Consider the following 19,547-nt stretch of genomic DNA (forward strand, 5'->3'; position numbering starts at 1 on the left):
TCCATTATAATAATATTATATGTTTAAATCATTGTTTGTCTGAAATCTTGATATATAATCCTTCACGGATTTTATAGCGTTTTCACCGCTATTATTTTTTTTGTCATAATATCTTTTAAGCTCTCTGAACCGTTTCCCGCCACACTTTCCACATAATTCTGTCTTTCCTCGTACTCCAATGCCACACCGTAGACATGGTATTGGTCCTAGACTTCCTCGTCGTATGTTTTGTGAGTGCATCCAACAAAATTCCTTTCTACAGGATTTGTTGCATCGATTTACCGAGCCGATCATCAACCATCTGCATTGGGACATTGTATATATATATATAATTTTCTTTATTTAAATATTTGTTTTAATTATATGAACGAGTTTGAGAGATTATCCCAAACTAGGCCTGTTAAGTATAAATTCAACCTTGACAGATTATCTTCTGACTTGCCAGTACGAGATCTGGTTGATCCGAAAAATAAAAGTTTGATCTCGAAAATTCACGACGCCAAGAAAGAATTTTACACGGATGGTGCATCTCATACATGGTCAACGTTCAAGATTATACGAAACACTGACGGAGTCAAGGACGCTGTCACGGACGCCACAATGAATGACAAGCGAGCAGCAACTATCATTAACTACATCGCTGAATACGAGGGCAATCAAAAATATTTCTTCAGAGTAAAATTTATTGTATTAACAGAAACAGATAGTTGGATTATCCGTGACAAATATGATCCTGTCCTTGGTAATAATAAAACTATCATATTAAGTAAAAATTCCAGACCGGGTCTACTGACAGGTATTGATAAACCGTATTATGAGCGAGCGTATCCTGTAACGGCGGTTATTTATGGAATCTATGAGATAAATAAAAAACCCAACGTTGATAAACTAGCGCCGATGAAATTTTCAAGGTTAAATTGTGTGGCTGAACGAGTAATAGAACACTTTACAAACGCGATGCGTGGAAATGGATTAACTGATTTAAGGTGTGAAAAAATAAACTCGTGGGCTGATTCAGTTAAGAACACCGGTGCTACAATAAAAGATGTTGCTGAGTTAGGAAAAATATTAAAATTTCCAATAGCTGTGGCGACAATAACGGGAGAAGTACTGTACCAGTCGAAATATAAATCGAAGGGAGCTCCAATAAATATTATCGATCATAACGCGCACGCATGGACTAACGCAGTAACAATATTTCCACGTGATCGAACTGTTAGATTTTACCCCACAGAATTATCTGCCGCAGATAATTCTGGGACAGATATGTTTGATTTTATCAACGAAATAAGTAAAACCGATCCTGTATCGGTATGGTTATTCAAAAGTAATGTGGAGGGTGAATTTGATCAGTTTGTCAAACCGAACGGTGAAATATATCGCACAGAATCCCTCCATGACGAGATGAAAAATCTTGCGACGTTTTTACAGTGCAAGCACGTGGAAAATACTGACAAATTACTAACTAATTGTTTTACCGTTCCATCTGTTGCGGCTCATTTCGCCAGAGAACGAAATTCATGGAAACCAACACGATTTGATTTACTCGAGGACGTACGCGCAAGTTGCGTCGAATATGGACATGGCGGATTATGGAATACCAAATACAATTACAATGATGTTATTTCGGTTGATATGGTTGCATGTTATCCAGGAAGTTTTCTGGGATACGGAGATTGTTCTACGTACTTTGAAAGATTTGGTCACCCAACAAACGAGATGACGCGGGTGGCAATTAATGGACCATTACCTGATTTTGATCTGATTGGATTCGCCTGTGTTGAATCGTTCGAGTTTAACGAAAATCTTCACAAGATTTGTTATGTTTGGTTTGGTAGACATTTTTGTGAAAAACGTTGGGCACCTATAGTTTTGTTACGATATATGCTAGATTGTGCGATACTGACATCGTTGGTGGTCAGTGAGGCAATTATATCATATCATGCACAGACCAAAGTTTGGTTGCCCATGTCAGATTCTGAAGTTATCAGCGAGTTTAAGGATGTTTCCGAAGATGATATTCCTAATAGACTCAAAACCGCAAAAGATCTCGGTAGAAAAATTATAGGTAAATTTACTCAAGGTGGTGCATATGATTATAAAAGACATCACGCACGATTAATTTTAGATGATGCCGAGTACGATTTTATAATCGCTGATACAACGGCGAAAAATACATTTGTAAATCGAGAGAGTGTTTATTTATCCGACGGAACAAAATTAGGTACGATCGTTAGTTACATAAATGACGTATCCCCGCAATATACTCATCTAAGATCTTCCATGTTGGCTTATGTTTCTATAAATTTATTATCGATGATTAATAGATTTCCTGAGACCGCAGTCAGAGTCGCAACGGACTCGTTTTATATTTCAAGTAAATATTTAGAACCTGTTATGAAATTTACAAGTAATGATGAACGATGGGGTTCGTGGAGAATAAAAAAGGAACTATTACACAATTATACAGAATCAGCAGATGTTCCAGTGAGAGATTTTTATCGTGAGGGTAATAAAATATCAGAAATGTCGAAGGCACCATCGTTGAGTGATCCAATAACGAGATATAAGACAGTATATCTCAATGGACCTGGTGGATGCGGCAAAACGACTCGAGCGATTAATGTTTTTAGAAATTCAGATATAATCGTGCTGACACCCACACATAGACTTGCACGTGAGATGAAACAGCGGCAAGTACAATCGTGCACGTATCATAGTTTCTTCCGATGGCGCGGGGATACATGGACTCCTGAACGAATGGGAGAAAAATATATACCTAAAATAATTATTTGGGATGAGATATGCACGGTGTCATTGAATACATTAAAAACGTTTCTTGATTGGTTGTTGACGAAAAATACCGCCATAATAATGTGTGGCGATCACGGTCAACCGCCACCTTTTGTTGGACCATCTCCACATGATTGGTTAAAAAATTTCGTTGATTATTACGAAGAAATAGATGATAATCGCAGAGCTCTTGATGCAAATTTGAGGGAGTTTAAAAAATTAATCAGATTACAATCAAACAAAATTCAGTGTGAAATAATACGCGGAGTGATCTCAGAGACATCAATGAGTGATTTTTTGAACTCATGGAGACCCACCGATTTGATCGTAGCAAGTAGAAAAATAATCAGAGACGCTTTACAGCAGCAGTTATTTCAACTACATAAAGAAAAATATTCAGAACTACCCGTACCGTTGTGTTATAGACCATCAGATACACGAAAACAGAATATTAATGTTGATATTCCAGGACAGACAGAGTCAAGGAAACAGAATCTCGTATTAAATGATATTGTCGCCGTTGATATCAGTGTGGTCGAAGATGCATTACGCGCTGACAAATCTCCATGGGTGTTGGGATACGCCATGACAATCCACTCGTCTCAGGGATTAACTATTTCTGATACACGAGTCTGGATTGTAGACGATCGCATCGAGTGGTCAAATTTAGTTTATTTAGCGGTATCGAGGGTCAGAAATATATCTCAATTACGTAGAATTATAATTCCTGAAATCGTTGATAAATTTAACATCATCGATGATGATATAATAAGAAAAAAATTAATCGGATACAAACAATCTGACAAAAAAATAAACGTGACTTTGATCTTGATGTTGAATTTATTATTGAGTTAAAACAACAGCAGAACAATCATTGCGCATGTTGTAATTGTATAATGTTATGGCGGTATTCGAGTAATGATTCAAGACAATTTACCGTAGATAGAAAAGATAATAGTCGCGGTCATACACGAGAAAATACCATGTTAACCTGTCTTGAGTGTAATCGACGTCAGGGTGCAGGCACCCTGGCGCTAGCGCCTTGAGTGCTGGCACTAGTGCTAGTTAAGTGATCGAAATCACCGAAGTGATCGCGGCGGTAGTTGTGTATCCGCGGGAATTATTTGTAGTTGTTCACGTGTAAATCCACGTTGAGGAGCAGCAGAATCTAATCTGTAGATTGCAGGTCTGGAAACGCCTACATTTCTTCCAGTGGATCTTGTCACGGTAGATATTTTGTGTGTGGTAACACTCCAAATAGGATCAGTCGCTCTCGCCTTACCACCTTCAAGTTCACCAGGCTCATATAAATATCTGACTGTGACATCCCCTAATATTTTTTGTTTTCCAGCATCTTTCCGTTGTGTTGGTATATTTTTTTTTGTGACCGCGCTAATGGGTTTCATGTTGGTTGTTCGTGTGATCTCATTATTTAATGCAGCTATCACGTTTGGTAATCTTGCAACCCATTCGCGAGATCTTTTATCCTGAATAAATTCCCTCGCGTATTGATATCCAAATAACCGTTCAGCAAGTGTTCGATTAAATCGCTCAACAATTGCTTGATCACGGTGAATTGCAGTATGACCTCGTCGTATTTTGGTATTATGTTGTTTCATCAGCGATGATACTGGACCAAGAAATTCCTTACCAGGATCAACCTGTAGTAGCTGTGGCCATCGCAGACCACCTCGTGGTCCACCACCTCGTTGATAAATTCGTTCAAACGCATCGGCTACTTCAGATGATGTTTTCGCCGATAGCGGCTCTGCTTCTTTGTATCTACTTGCAACATCAACTACGGTTAACGCGTACTTGTACGTTTTTCTACGCACAGTATCATGCGGTAAAAACAGAATATCAGCTTGATGAACTTCATTAGGAACACTGACATCGAAATACGAGTACTGAATTTGTTTAGGACGTGGTAGATAAATTTGCCATATTGCTTGTTTGGATAACCACGCTTTAGCAGTAGAATGTTTAACCGATGCTGCATCAGCGAGTTTACCAATTGCTGCTTTGCCTCTCCAGTATCCTCTCGGCGAATAATAAATTGATTCCATTATTAATTACCAGCCCCAATCGCTAATTTACCTTTCATCGAGGATCTTACTAACCAATTAGCTAATGATTCTCTAATATTTTTATTTTTTATAGAATTTAATGAATGAATTAATTTTACATCTGCAATATGCCTATCTTGTAGATTTTTACTTTTATAAGCTACATCATGAGCATGACAAGCTCGATCAATAGCATTTATTGGTTCCTCGCCTGGTTTTGGTTGATCTTGATCATCGAGCCTGATATCGAGTCGAGTACCAGGACCGCAATAATTATATCCTGGTAGATGTTTTTCTCCACTGTATTTAGCCCATGGAGCACCTGGAAACTTTGACATCAAATTAGCAATATCACCACCGCGCTTATTAGGTAAAAACGAAAATTTCTTTCTACCGCATATAGAACATTTTCCACCGTACGCTATTTTTTTGTTTTTTGTTATAACTGTAGCTAAATCAATAGTTGGAGTTTAAACTTTACAGCGTAAACAATATAAATTCATGTTATAATATATATGGATATAATTGATTTCTCAGCAACTCGGCAGCGAGAGCCAGTTAAGCATCATCCTGCGCTACCGAACTCCATCAGAATGATTATCATAGGACCATCTGGATCGGGTAAGACGCAATTATTACTTATTCTGATAATGAGATGGTTGAAATGGGATAAGTTGTATTTAGTAGCACCATCCGTTGATGATCAGCGATGTTATGATGTACTTAAAGATTTCAATGAAAACGCGCGATTACTGGATGAAGATAATGATGTTATAGAGTTTATAACCGATATTGATGAAGCACCATCCGTAGATTCCATAGACGGATTTATTAATAATTTAGTTGTATACGACGATGTGATGCTAGATAAACAGTCAAATCCAGCCAGAATATTTTCCCGAGGGAGACATAAAAATACAGACGTGATCTATGTTACTCAACGATATACACAAATTCCGAAGGTGATCAGAGACAACTGCAACATTTTAGTTGTGTTTAATGGCGTAGACACACACACGTTGCGAAATATTCATCAAACCTGGCGTGGTGGTGACATGGATATAATTAAATTCAAAAATTTCTTCTCACGAGCGCAAGCTACCCCGCATGGATTTATAACAATAAATTTACATGATCCAAGAACAAGATATCGTGTGGGTATTGATAAAATATTTGGGTAACAGGGGTGATGATAAAATTAAATTTAATTAAACAGATATCATTAATATAATGAACAACTGTGCGTGGCTGCGTCAAGGAACAACAGATAAATGCAACAAAAGGTGTCGTGGAGAATATTGCAAGAAACATAATTATCTTATAAAGAAAAACCCTCATGCTGGTCCACGAAGATGTGTTGGATGTAACAACGGCGTTAGAGGATTATATCAGATTTGCAAAAATTGCGGTGGAGATCGATATCGAAGTTTGATGAACTATTACAGAAAAAGAAAGAACATAAATCCCAAAATAGAAAAACCACCATCAGAACTTGAATATTACTTGAAACATAGAACAAATTCCGAAGATTCAGATGAAGATGAAACAGATGAAGATTCCCATAATTCAGATGATGATTCCCAATATTGATAGCAGCAGAGAGGGCTCGTCTACAATTCTGTTTGGGACAAACAATAATCGTAGACGTGGTAATTGACCTCTATGAGTGGTCACTATTTTTTTTGGTAAAACACAAGGGTGACCATTCCCCTAAGTGGTCTGTTCACCCTCTCTGCTGCTACTTAAAAGTACAAAAATGTTAAACATAATTCTTAATTTTGTTAGCCCCTGCGAGTTTCGAACTCGCGACCTCTTGTTTTGCAACCGCGACACAGAAAGACTAATTATTGCCCGTCCTAGGACGAAGGTATGAAAGAAAGTTTGAACATTAAAATGAAAGAAAAATAAATTACTAAATAAATACGCAATGGGATGAACGAGTTCAAAATAAATTTCGAAGAAATACAAAAAAAGTATTTAAAAAAATTGGGACACCACCCCTCTTTTCACACGCGAGACAGAGAAAAAAAAGATGGAAACATGTGGGAGGGGTATATATAAGATTGTCATTGTCCTATCCTTTTTTAGATGACATACAATAAATTATCTTATAAACCTTCCTCTCCGCATGTTATAACTAGGTCTTTTAAAGCTGTTTGCAATTTGATGTTATTATTATTGAAAAGAGGGTGGGGGTCGGAGTCGAATATCAGCAATTTTTATAAATGCAAACCGACTTCAACCGAATTTTTATTTCGTGTTGGATACAACTTTAGCTGAGATGCAGAGTTACGTCCCCTACGCCATTCACCTTCAATCACATTAATACATGTAATTGGTTCCTCGACCACACAAGACTGACCAACAGATCTTTTATGGAATGTTTATATACGTCAACAGGTGCTTTCTTTTTAGACCATACTGCCACATCAGATGCCTTCAGAAGATAACGCCTCCTTTAGTTGTCCGTGTTGATAATTTTCGTAACTCTATGAAGAGAGATCAGGATACACGACCGCCAGGTCACATTGGGTACGCGCCCTAGCTTATTTATAACTTTGTCATGTCCTGCGTATTTCACCGTTAAGATTTGGAAATTTAAATTGATATGAAAATGTAGATATTTTTATTTCTGGATGCATTGTTGCGAGATACGGCTTCACACTTCTCGTGTTCAAGTAGTTTCATTCGTTAGTACATGTTTTATTTTCAGCACTGTTAGGTTGAAAAACAATATAAAGGATAAATGCAGATTGAACATACATCGAACAATTGAACAAGTACAATAAACAAGATTTTTGTACCGTGTTGATCAAGTTTTCTATTTTTTGTTGTTGTTAGTGAATATTTATCAATAAAATAAAGTGAATTATTACAATTGTGCACAAAAGGTGAAAGAGCAGCTTTGAAAATATTTCACTATTGAATTAGCAGTAGAGGGTAAACATTTGCACATTATTTCATTTGATTTGTATACAGAATAAATCCATTATGTTACGTAAAATTGGGGATTTGTTTCCTTAAATACAGTTTTGCACTCGGCTCTACACACCTGTGAATGAAGAGAAATATATCTGAAAACAGTTCTTAAAAATGATTCGTTTAAATCTTAGATGACACAGTATTTCATATGGTCCAAATCAGCCAGTAATATGGTTTGAATCAACCTATCTTTTGGGCTGTAATTTGGTTGGAATAAGTCTGGTCCCAATCAGCCTGCACCCATGTAAAATTTCCGGTCTGGGTATGAGAAATGGGACACAGTACTGAATCTTGACAGGAAAAGCAGAGACATACATTATGCAAAGTTATTAAAATATGGGTAGGTCTGGTAACTCGAATGAAACATTTTATGTTGTATTTTACATTTTGGGGGATGATTTAGCTCAGATTGCACCAAAAAACATTTAAAACTTCACATGAAATTGAGATTTTACATTAACTTGCAAACGACATCAGTATTTTTGTCAGATGTGAAGAACGTGGGATAGATGTAAATTAACATTTTCATTTTAATCCTCAATTTCCTCAGAGATAAGGAATGATTAAGTTAGAAAATTCTGGATTTTATGAATGCATTTTAATCAGTGATATTTCTTGAATATTCTGTGATAAAAGCCATTATTACCTATCAAACAGTAAAAAGGTATCTTAAAAAGTTGCAGCTTGTCGGAAAATACTTAACGTTTATTAGTGAATCTGAGACCAAGGGCCATGGGTTCATGGTTCAGGATCCAGGGTGTGGAATAATTACTCTTCCAATTGGAGAAGATTTTAATCACAGATAAACATATTTTGCATATAGAACTATATATAAATTTAATATAAATATAAATTAATCCCCATTACAAGAGTGTGCAAAAACGAAGTCCAAGTACATATGTTGAATGGGTCATGCTTTAGTATAAGTCTCCAAAATTTATTGATTTGAAGAGGTCTAATTTTTAGTGCCTGTCAGTTTTATTATCAATGCTAAAAGCTTAGCTATTTTTACCTTGACGTAAACTTCATCTTTAGCTGTCTAGAGCTTGTATGGACTTTTTGTAAAGGAGAAATTTATCAAGGCAATGCTATTCCTTAGACAGATACCTTTGTATTGACCTGGATACAGTTGACTAGGGCACTGCCATTCCTTAGATACCTTTGTATTGACCTGGATAAAGCTAATTAGGGCACTGCTGTTATTAGACAAATACCTTTGTATTGACCTGGATAAAGCTGACTAGTCAATGCTGTTCCTTAGACAGATACCTTTGTATTGACCTGGATACAGTTGACTAGGGCACTGCCATTCCTTAGATACCTTTGTATTAACCTGGATAAAGCTAATTAGGGCACTGCTGTTATTAGACAAATACCTTTGTATTGACCTGGATAAAGCTGACTAGGGCACTGTCATTCCTTAGACAGATACCTTTGTATTGACCTGGATAAAGCTAATTAGGGCAGTGCTGTTCTTAGACAAATACCTTTGTATTGACCTGAATAAAGCTGACTAGGGCACTGTCATTCCTTAGACAGATACCTTTGTATTGACCTGGATAAAGTTAACTAGGGCAATGCCATTTATTAGACAGATACCTTTGTATTGACCTGGATAAAGCTGAATAGGGCACTGTCATTCCTTAGACAGATACCTTTGTATTGACCTGGATAAAGCTAACACAGCAAATAGAATAACCTAGGCATAGGTATCTGGGTGGAGAGATGTGCAGCAGAATAAGCCACTGCAGTAACTCAGATGGTAGAGTGTTGGACTGTTATTCCAAGGATCACAGGTTTGACGCTGGCATAGGTCAGCTTGGCTTGGCTGCCTCATTGTGTCCTTTTGAAGGCACTTGTTCTCATTTCCTAGGCATGATATAGCCAGCATGCTAATGGTGCTGTTAAGACCAACAAAATCTAAATTGAACATAGAAAATACTCCCCAAACAAGTCAGCCCACACCCAAGAAAAGCCCTGAAACTTAGTGCAAAAGATAATCTGGTATCAAGCCACTACTAGATTGATTAGACGATGCTTTTACATACGTTGCATGTAAAAATTCCATCTTTTTTTCCATTGATAATACAGTTTAATATACCTGATTAAGATGGAAATGACTCGGATATCTTTGATATAAGCTTAAATTATGACCCAGTATTTTTCTAATCATTCATCTCGTCTGATTTCCTTGTACGTTTGTGTGTTAAATAGGCTTTCATAAATAATGAAATCAGTATTTTCACAAAGCGTCAACATTTGGTCAATTTTCAATTTTATCCAAAGTCCTCCAGAATCCTCCGAATCTATTAATAAACGAAAGTGTGACCTTTGGGGCACCTGCTGTAGAAATATGCCAACGCTATGATATTCCTTAGACAGGTTTACACTTAGTCCATGTCAGACACAAACAGATTTTAATAAGGAGCATAGTACATATAGTTATGGTATGTTTTTTGTACTTAGTTATCTTGCATGAACAAAACCCAGTTATACAGCTGTATTGTAATTATTGACTGTTACAGGAAAATTTTAAATTGTTTTAAAAGCTGTTATTTTTGGCAGGTACAGATTGTCACATGGTCATGCAATTTAAAAGAAAGAATTATGATATTTCTTCAGAAGACAGAGTGAGCGATTAGGACAGTTAAATTACAAGCTGACTGTAAATGAGGAGAAGTGTGAGGCCAACGTTATTCATCCAGGTCTATCCTACGATGATTTTGATAACAGAAGTAAGTATTCAGTAAAGTGTCCGTTTAAGCGTTACAAGCTCTGCTTGCCTGTCATTTATTCCCATTAATGCAAGTTATTTTATGGCAACATCTCCTAAAATACTGGGAGGATAGCCACCAAACTTTACACACACATTGAACCCAATCATTCACCTGGTATCCATTATGAAAGTCATGGCAATCTTGAAAATCCAATAATGGATGATAATAATGACATGGAGTTTGCACCGCAACACTTACTATGATGTCTAGTTAATCCTAGATGAAAAAGAGTTTTTCAGTAGGGCTACCATATGGTTTGAACATTCCACAGTTAAATGCAGAAATAGTCTTGTTTTAGATTTTTGGTGAGGAGAATGTCAGTCCCATTGATTGACTCATTTGCTTTCTTAAATTCCATTCTCTTTTTTCATTTTACTGTGTTTCTTCCTATCTTTGTAAGAGTTATTCCAACTTACCCTAGACCCCACCAGTGGCCTAAGTGGTTAGAGTGACCACCTTGGATGTGGAAGGTCACCATTTCAAACCAGGTCAGTGGCTCATTTGTATGAAAGACTTGAAGAAGATGGTGCTGGTTTCTACCTTACTTGGCCCTAAGCATTAAGAGGTAGTTAGTTTTAGGACTGGTCGGCGTGGTGTCATGATAATGTGACTGGGTGAAACATGATGCCATGTGTTTTTGGCATGATGCCCACGTGCTAGACATCAATATAAACTGCCACACTGCAGACATCATAGTGATATGACTTGACTTGTTAAAGCTGCAAAAAAATCCCACAACACACACCATTTTATTCCCATATTGGACCTGTATTTTTCCCTTTTGTCCCAGTTTGAATAGTCTCCCTTCTTTTAGTTGATTAGTGAACAAGGAGGAATATATAAGATACTGATGTTTACTTATAGAACAAATAAAAACTGAATTTCTTTAGTTCATATGTCACTGCTCATGGTACTTGTTAGAGAATGGAGACAGAAACCTTGAATTTCTTAATCATAAATTACCTTTAGGGGCTCTGAATGGCTAAGTGATCTAAAGTACTCACTGTTACAGATCACTGCCATCTCACCTCCATCTGCGTGGGTTCGAGTCTCAGGCTCAGCTAATGTGGGTACATGAGAAGGCTTGCCAGTAGCTTCGTGTGTGTTGGTGGTTCTTCCAGTGTTTTTCAAGGTTCTTTCTCCACCAGTTATGCTGGCCGCCTTATATATCTTATCTTGTGCTGAAAAATGGCGTTAAACCCTACAACAACAACAACAACAACAGTAAATTATCTTAAATAATAGATTGTAGTTTGCTGATTGTATTGAGACTGTACATTTGTTAAACATTGTAATAAACATTTCGGTGTTCTATGTGTACTTTTGAAAGAGATTTTGCCTGATCATCATTATCACCATCATCATCATCACAGTCATCATCATCATCATTATCACCATCATCACCATCATCATCATCATCATCATCATCATCATCATTTTCAGTGTGCTTCAGTGTTAGGAATGTTGTTCAATTCTTCATTGGTCTGTCTGCCCATTACTCAAACTTTCCTAAAGTTGTGAATAGAATTTCACCAAAGCTAATGGAGACATTGTCCATAATGTTAGACAGAATAGTTTAACATAATTAGCCCATGGCTAAAATGTTTATTGAAGAGATGCCCATACTTTCTGCATGTTTCTACCTCATTATTTACAATGGTGTCAATTGTGTACGAATGTGTTGTTTGCAAAGGGAGACAAACTTGTACCAGCCACGATGAAGATTAAGCTTTGGCCCTGAATAAGCAAATACACTTGTGTATTTTTTCTTGGATTCAATGTGTTTACCAAAAGTTTAGCTGTTTGTTATTTTGTGCAAAATCAGTCCCAGCATGCTCCACTTTTTATTAAATATCCAGGACACCCTTGGCACAGTTTTCTGTATGAAATATATACAGTGTGTTAGTTTCTATATATGATACACTTCAAAATGGTCTCCTTTACAAAATATCACCAGTTTGTTTCTGAATACTTTATATGGTCTCCTGCGTGAAATATATCTAATATGTTTCAGAATACAAGACACGCTTGACAAACGATCTTTTCTACGAAATATTTTGAATTTGTTTCTGAACATAGGACACGCTTGACATGGTCTTCTCTGTGAAATATATCTTTTTTTCTAAATATAGGATGCACTTGACATGGTCTTGTCTGTGAAATATGTCTTTTTTTCTGAATATAGGACACACTTGACATGGTCTTTTCTATGAAATATCTCCAGTTTGTTTCTGAATATAGGACACATTTGACTGTCTTCTGTGTGAGATATCTCCAATTTGTTTTTGAATAGGTTCTTTATAACACACGCTTGACATGGTCTTCAGTATAAAATATCTCCAATTTGTTTCTGTATGTATGACACATCTGACATGGTCTTTATGAAATATCCGAAAGTTGTATCAGCATATGTTCTTTAGAGGACTGAAAATTCTGAGATTTAGTCATTTTTACATGATGCAATAGGGGTTCATGATCATGTGACACAAAAAGGGATATTTATAGAAGATTAGCTTAGTTGTGCCAATCATTTTAGTGTTTGCCTTCCTCAGTCTCTAAAGAGTTTAAAAATGTATATATGTCAACAGTTTTGGAGCTTTTTTGAGATAGAAGATGGCTGGAAAGGTGAGAGGGTACTTAATAAACTAAATCCAAAGCCAGAATCTGTTTAGTGGTACCAGTGGAAAGTATCAAAGGTAATGTGTGAGATTCTGGCCATAACCCCAGGGCCAGCTACCAGAGATGGTGACTCGTATTTTGTGGTGTTTGGAGGTTGTTATGGAGATGTGTCCGGACATTGAACCATGAATTAGCATGAAGATGAGGAGTTTGGATAAAAATGGTGGCGATTATGTTGCTCAGCCCCTCTTAACTTCCATCTGACTTTTGGTCCATCTGTCCATCCGTTAGTGATATAGCATATTGCTTAATACACAACAGAAGTGACAAGATTGTCATTTGGGATATGATTGGTAATTATTATTAGATTTTCACAACAGTTTCATAATTTTGATGAGTCCTGGGTGTGGGGCTAGATTGTATGGATATGTTTTTTGGAAACTCTCAGAGTTTCTTAACTGTGGTAGTGGAAATATAAATGTTGGTGTGCATCCTTTGCATTTGGTTTTATGAGTACATCCTGAGGTCTTGCCCCTAGGCAGGGGAATGCTGCTGATAGGCACACTTGGAAAACTTGGATACTTACTGGACATGATGAAACAAATATAAAAAGGTGGTGTTGTAACATTGGTCCCTGGGTCATTCCAAATCCTGTAGACATATTTTGGAGTCATTGTGTCACAGAATAAGGCAAGAAATACATGTAACTTGGTTTCACCTTGGAACGATTTGATTATTTTCGTCATACCTGCAATGTTACCTAAGGGTGGATAATTGTTTTTCTGGGTAAGCAACTGACTAGCATGTATCTCGTCATAGATTGCTTGTGGCAAGAGACACTAAAAACACTGTATGCATGGGTATTCTACCTTTGCCAATACTCACTCTCCTGTAGATTTAAGGCACGTTTGTTTTCTAACTGACACACTGGTCTTTGGATCTTGTCAAGGAGTGAATGTTCTCCATTTTTGATCTTGAGCCATAAGGGTAAGTGTTACATTTGTATGTTATTTATATGTGAAGCATATTCAGTGTTTAATGTCGTATCATGAAATGATGCCTTTAATACTATGCAGATTTGAAACTTTGTGAACTTTTGAATTGCTACAAATTGCAGTTAGGGGCCTAATTTAGTAGTATGTGTATATGGATTTTAATTCTGTACCTGTTATTATGACCAGTTTGGTTTTATTGTAGCTGTTGGTACATGTATGTACATTATTATGTCTATACATATGTCTGTGCGCATGGTGGATCCATGAAGGGTGGGTGTGGCCAATACAAGTGTGGGCCAACCCAAATTAGGAGAACTGTGTGCTGTCAGTGCATATGTGTGTGCGGGTATATTAGGCTGTTTGTCTGGCCGTCTACATGTATATATGGATATGGAAGATGATGTAACCATCAAGGCCATATGAAGACAGAACTGCTAATTTGTAAACTTGTGCGCATGGTGGATCCATGAAGGGGGTGTGTGGCCAATACAAGTGTGGGCCAACCCAAGAATTCAGGGGAACTGTGGTTTGTCAGTTGACAAATTTGCAAGTTTTTACAAATATTTATGAACATTTGGCTGTACAAATGACTGAATCATATGTTTATTTCAAGTGATTGTTGTTTTATTTGAGTACAATTGGGTCATTTTGATTACATGAAATTATTTGAATCTCACTTTCATTACACGAGATTATTTGAATCTCAATTTCATTACATGGAATTCCATGAGATTATTTGAATCTCACTTTCATTACATGAGATTACATAAGATTATTTGAATCTTATAATCATTACGTGAGATTATACAAATCTTACCACCATACATTTGAAAATATGAATCATTTTTTGTTTTCCAGTTTGTGAATGCGTGGATAAAATAATTGAATGAGACGTATGTTTAGAGCATGAAAGAATCGCTGTATTTTGTATTTATTCATTTAATAAATTTCCATCTTTCATCACCTTGTATTGTGTTGTCATTTGATCCAAGTGTCCATTCAGGTCTATACTGTTAAACTTGGTAGTATGTGAAATCGTGATTTTGACTTAATTCTGATTATTATAGTACTCAATTTCACCACTGTATTTTACTTTATCTTAGCAGAAAGACCACGTCTGTGGAAAATAATGAAGTTAATGGAGGGAGGGAGATTCTACTCTCATCATGTTCCTCTAGACTCCACCGGTAGAACATTCCGGGACTATGCCCAGCTTACAGATGACCGTATCACATTTCTTGTGGCAGCAGAACTTGACTTTTACCCTGAATTTTATGATTTCAGAATTATCAAAAATCCTCTTAGAATCAATGTGCAAGGAGGCTATATTGGAAAGACATCTTTGAATTCTATTACTAAAGTTTTTACAAATTCTGGAAATTTATTATGCAGAAATGTAAACCAAGTTGTGTCAGTCAACAAAAGCACACGCCGCCCATTGCCTTTACCCATTTGGTGGGTAAATAAATATGCAGAATCAGCAATGGGAAAGGAACCAATCAGATTTGAGAAAGAAGAGAAGCCACATAATGGTACTGAATCTTTCCAAATTCGAGTGGCATGGAGTGATACAGATGCCAACGGTCACACAAATTGGAGTTCTTATGTCCGATTCATTCTTGACACTGCTTATTATATATCGTCGCGAAGGATGGTATCTTATTTACAAAATATGGTTGAAAATGGTGTGAAAAGACTGGAGTTGTTGTATACAGGAGAAAGTTTTGAGGGAGATGTCCTTACAGTCTACACATGGTTGTATAGCAAAAGACCTAGCAGAGTAATTTTCCATGTGAACAAAGATGATGAATTTATATGTCAGTGTAGTGTGGATTACTTTGAAAAGCCATTACTTACCACCAGTAAATAACATGTTGGTTATAAAAAAATGTGAGAACAATGTATTTAAATGTATAATGTTTTCAGTAGTGTTTTCGTGAGACAAATTTGAAAATCAAGACCTATAATGATACTGGCATATTGCCATACTATAGCAATGTTCACATATCGTGTATATTTGCATTCAGTTTATACAAATTATCATGAAAAGACATAAAGAAAGAAACAATTTATAATTTGGAAATTCTTTGTATTGTCTTCTGGCAGTGAACATTTGTAAGGCCCTACCCTCTGGTAATATTATAACCCAGAGTGTGATACAGTTGAAACCACCATAGCAGTGAGGATACAGTTTAGTAGGGTATGGTTCCTGCATTTCATAAAGACCATATACCACCATGATCATTGAGCAGGTGTTACCATAAGAAGGCGTGTCAATGCCAGTGAGAAGATTAGGTCTTATTTCACGCATGATTATTATTGACTTTCCACTGCTATATGATTCTACCTTCACAGGGTCAAACCTGACTCCACTACCCTCTTATCCGCATCCTGGTATTGGGTGAGGAAGTGTTGCAGGAATCGTAGCTTTGCTCGCATTACTCACATGGCTGTAGAAATTCTGTTGCCTACCTTGCACTATACACCTTCCATGAAGTCTGTGCTCCTGAGTTCCAATGGATCTTTGTCTTTGACACAAATAGTACAATCTTCATTTAGGCCTCTAATTAGTCCTTGACCTTGCAGAAAGCACACAACCACATTGGTCTAGATTTCCAGGAATAAAGAGAGGCTGTGGAGCTACCCAGTCAAGACCAAATGGGATCTTTCGCACCATAGGCTCCTCTGGCTTAATGGCACTGAGGTAGACAATTTCTTGTTCAGTGTTCTCCTGTTTCCTGCTGTTCTGCACAGGCCACTCCCAGGCTGTTTATATATTCCAAAAGCTGCTGTAATGCTACACTTCATCTGCAGTAAGTTGTCCAGACCCAGGTTAACATATCAAATGTGTGTGTGCTTTATATGTCCATTGTTGATGCTATGTGATCTACAGTTCATACACAATACAATCAGGTATATATCAACCATAATTTTTCACATCGAAAAAACATAATGAAAATAAATACTAATTTTAGCTGACTATCATATATGCACTTTGATTATTAGCTTAATGCTTACCTGCTTGAACTGCAACTTGGCTTTATCTCTACTGTTCTGCAGATGGTACTTTTCCCTATCATTGCATCACACCTGAGACATCTGTGTCTTTGTACATGTCACTCTTTGAGTGGAATGACACTGGCAGATGTTCCGTTTTCATCCTTTGCCTGTGTGTATTACTATTTTTTTGACAATTAGTGTCATGCATGACTCTTTCAATCCCAGTAGCAGCCATTCACTTGTATTATGATTCCTCATTATTCCAGTGTACACTGCACAAGATGCATCTCTAATAAAATAGTGATACGGTGCTGCATGGCTGGCTTTGTGTGTCTCCAATGGCCAGGCAATAAATGGTTTGAATCCTCATTTTTTCCTTTTTGTGGGTGACCTGCCAATGAAAATCATCATGTTACACCCAACAGAGGATGTGGGGGCTTGCTTTAGTTGGTTGTTTCTAATTCTAATCTCTCCCTTTGTGTTCTTAATGGCTTTCACAGTGAAACAATGGGGAATGGAAGTGCTATTAAACCTGATGGCTCATCTGAGAGTGCCCACCATTATCCTACAATTTTATAAGGTGCCTGCCACCTGCTGTTTTTAGCACCCTATATACATTCTGTGATACTAAGATTCATGAAATTTGGTGAGTGATATACCTTGACCAGAACTACAACCTCCTCCCAGATATAGGTCACCATGATCCATATTTCATGCTTCACTGCTTTTGTTTCACTCTAGTGCTGTTTGTGCCAGAACCATCAAACTAGTTGATTGGGTGCATCTCTATTTATGTCACACCATTACAACAAACTAATGTCATTGTGACCATTTAATGTTTTACTGGCTTATGTTTTTGATTTAACCTGTGACCATATTGGTACTTTATCTAGTGTCTGATACTTCTGTTCCTGGAATCATGAAACAAGGTGAGATGCTAAGTACTAACACTCATTTTAAAGGTAGATCGCTCTGACCCATACTTCACACTGACTTTGGTTAAATTTGACATTTCTACTGATAGTAATGTATTCTTCAAACCATCTGATTTTGCACTGCTCACCACCACGTAGATAACAGAAAGGTCTGTATGACCTATATTTTACATTTTACTGGCTTACGTCATGTTGTTGCATTTAGATCATGGCTTCATAGGTTTTTACCAGACTTTGTGCAATAAACTGTGGGATACACTTTTCTGAGCACAGCTCTCCCAATTAAGCAGTATGTCACTATCGACCATATTTTATGCATCACTTTTTTTGTGTTTGATGTTCATTTCTCATGATTGTTCATACTGTAATCATGGCATGCAATTGATGATGATATGGATTTCTGTTGCTACTTGACTCTTATAACAAAATAGGTTCATTGTGACCTGTGTTTCATATTTTACTGGTTTGGATTCAGTGTCTGCATTCGCCTTCAAGGTTTTGGCATTTATATGCATTTTGTTCTACTTAGAATCATGAAATATGGTGAATGGTTGCATCCTGATAAGTTATGTCTGTTTTGCTAAAAGAAGTTTTGGTGACTTATAGTAAATGTGGAGTGACTTTGTTCAAACATTTCGTGTTTTAAAGTGCATTTCTTTAATGCTATTTCCAGTCAACACAATGCCTTATAACCAACAGCAGCCATGATAACCTACATTTTATGTTTTCCTGACGTGAGTTACATATTTGTGCCTATGATGAAGCTGGTTTATTCTTGCTAGACCTACTCTGAAGGCCCTTTGTGCCCAGGGCAGTTGAAAGTAGGAATAAATGTTGTTATTTTGTGGTAGAATTTCCTTGTCAAGGGCTATTGATAACTTTACATTTTTTTCAGATACATTGGGTATTGAGTTCAATGCATCTGGGGAAAGATCATGATGCAAAATATTACAGATTGCCATAATGGACTTTGTATAGTCAACTCGGTCCCTTGACTGATGGTCATGTTAAATGCATCCTTGTAACCCAATGGCTGTCAAACTTTTGGTACCAACACTAGCAAAAAGAAATATTCCTAAAATACATACTATAAAATGACTTATTTGCTTGTTCAGTGGGATTTATAGTGTCAGAATCGAAATCTGGAATTATATTACTCTGTTTTAATAAAGACTTGAACAACAACACACTACGGCCGCCATAGGCACATTAACACCTTCAGCATTGGTCTTAATTTTGGATTTCCACTAAAGTTTATTCAGAGCTTTTATTATTTGGACTTGTGTCTGTAATTCAAGGATTATTAAGGGATTTAATTCACAATATCATAAGTTCTTTTTTTTCATATTCACTTTGTTCTGGAGAAATAAAGTACTTGTT

General features: G+C 36.8%; 1 protein-coding gene across 2 annotated transcripts; it reads left to right on the forward strand.

The window, feature by feature from the left end:
• The first annotated feature begins 7,137 nt into the window (after nt 1-7,137).
• Nucleotides 7,138-17,212, forward strand: LOC149792038 (uncharacterized). Of its 2 annotated transcripts, none has more exons than XM_089970532.1 (3): nt 7,138-7,391; nt 10,464-10,576; nt 15,339-17,212. In XM_089970532.1, exons 1-3 carry the CDS (start codon nt 7,240-7,242, stop codon nt 16,100-16,102), a joined length of 1,029 nt encoding a protein of 342 aa, XP_089826658.1. In that variant the 5' UTR covers nt 7,138-7,239; the 3' UTR covers nt 16,103-17,212. The 2 variants fall into 2 exon arrangements, with proteins under 2 accessions (XP_089826658.1, XP_089826657.1); XM_089970531.1 differs by having other exon boundaries at nt 7,139-7,391; nt 15,336-17,212.
• Nucleotides 17,213-19,547: the final 2,335 nt, after the last annotated feature.

Source organism: Sinohyriopsis cumingii, chromosome 9 (assembly GCF_028554795.1).
Source record: "Sinohyriopsis cumingii isolate HCF-2022 chromosome 9, ASM2855479v2, whole genome shotgun sequence".
NCBI classification, from domain to species: domain Eukaryota; kingdom Metazoa; phylum Mollusca; class Bivalvia; order Unionida; family Unionidae; genus Sinohyriopsis; species Sinohyriopsis cumingii.

What these genes read in the sequence shown, in the direction of transcription:
- LOC149792038 (XM_089970531.1), top strand. Translation starts at nt 7,240, where the DNA reads ATGTTTATATACGTCAACAGGTGCTTTCTTTTTAGACCATACTGCCAC. An exon ending in CGACCGCCAGGTCACATTGG is followed by an intron (nt 7,392 to 10,463) that starts GTACGCGCCCTA and finishes ATATTTCTTCAG; the next exon opens with AAGACAGAGTGAGCGATTAG. An exon ending in CGATGATTTTGATAACAGAA is followed by an intron (nt 10,577 to 15,335) that starts GTAAGTATTCAG and finishes ACTTTATCTTAG; the next exon opens with CAGAAAGACCACGTCTGTGG.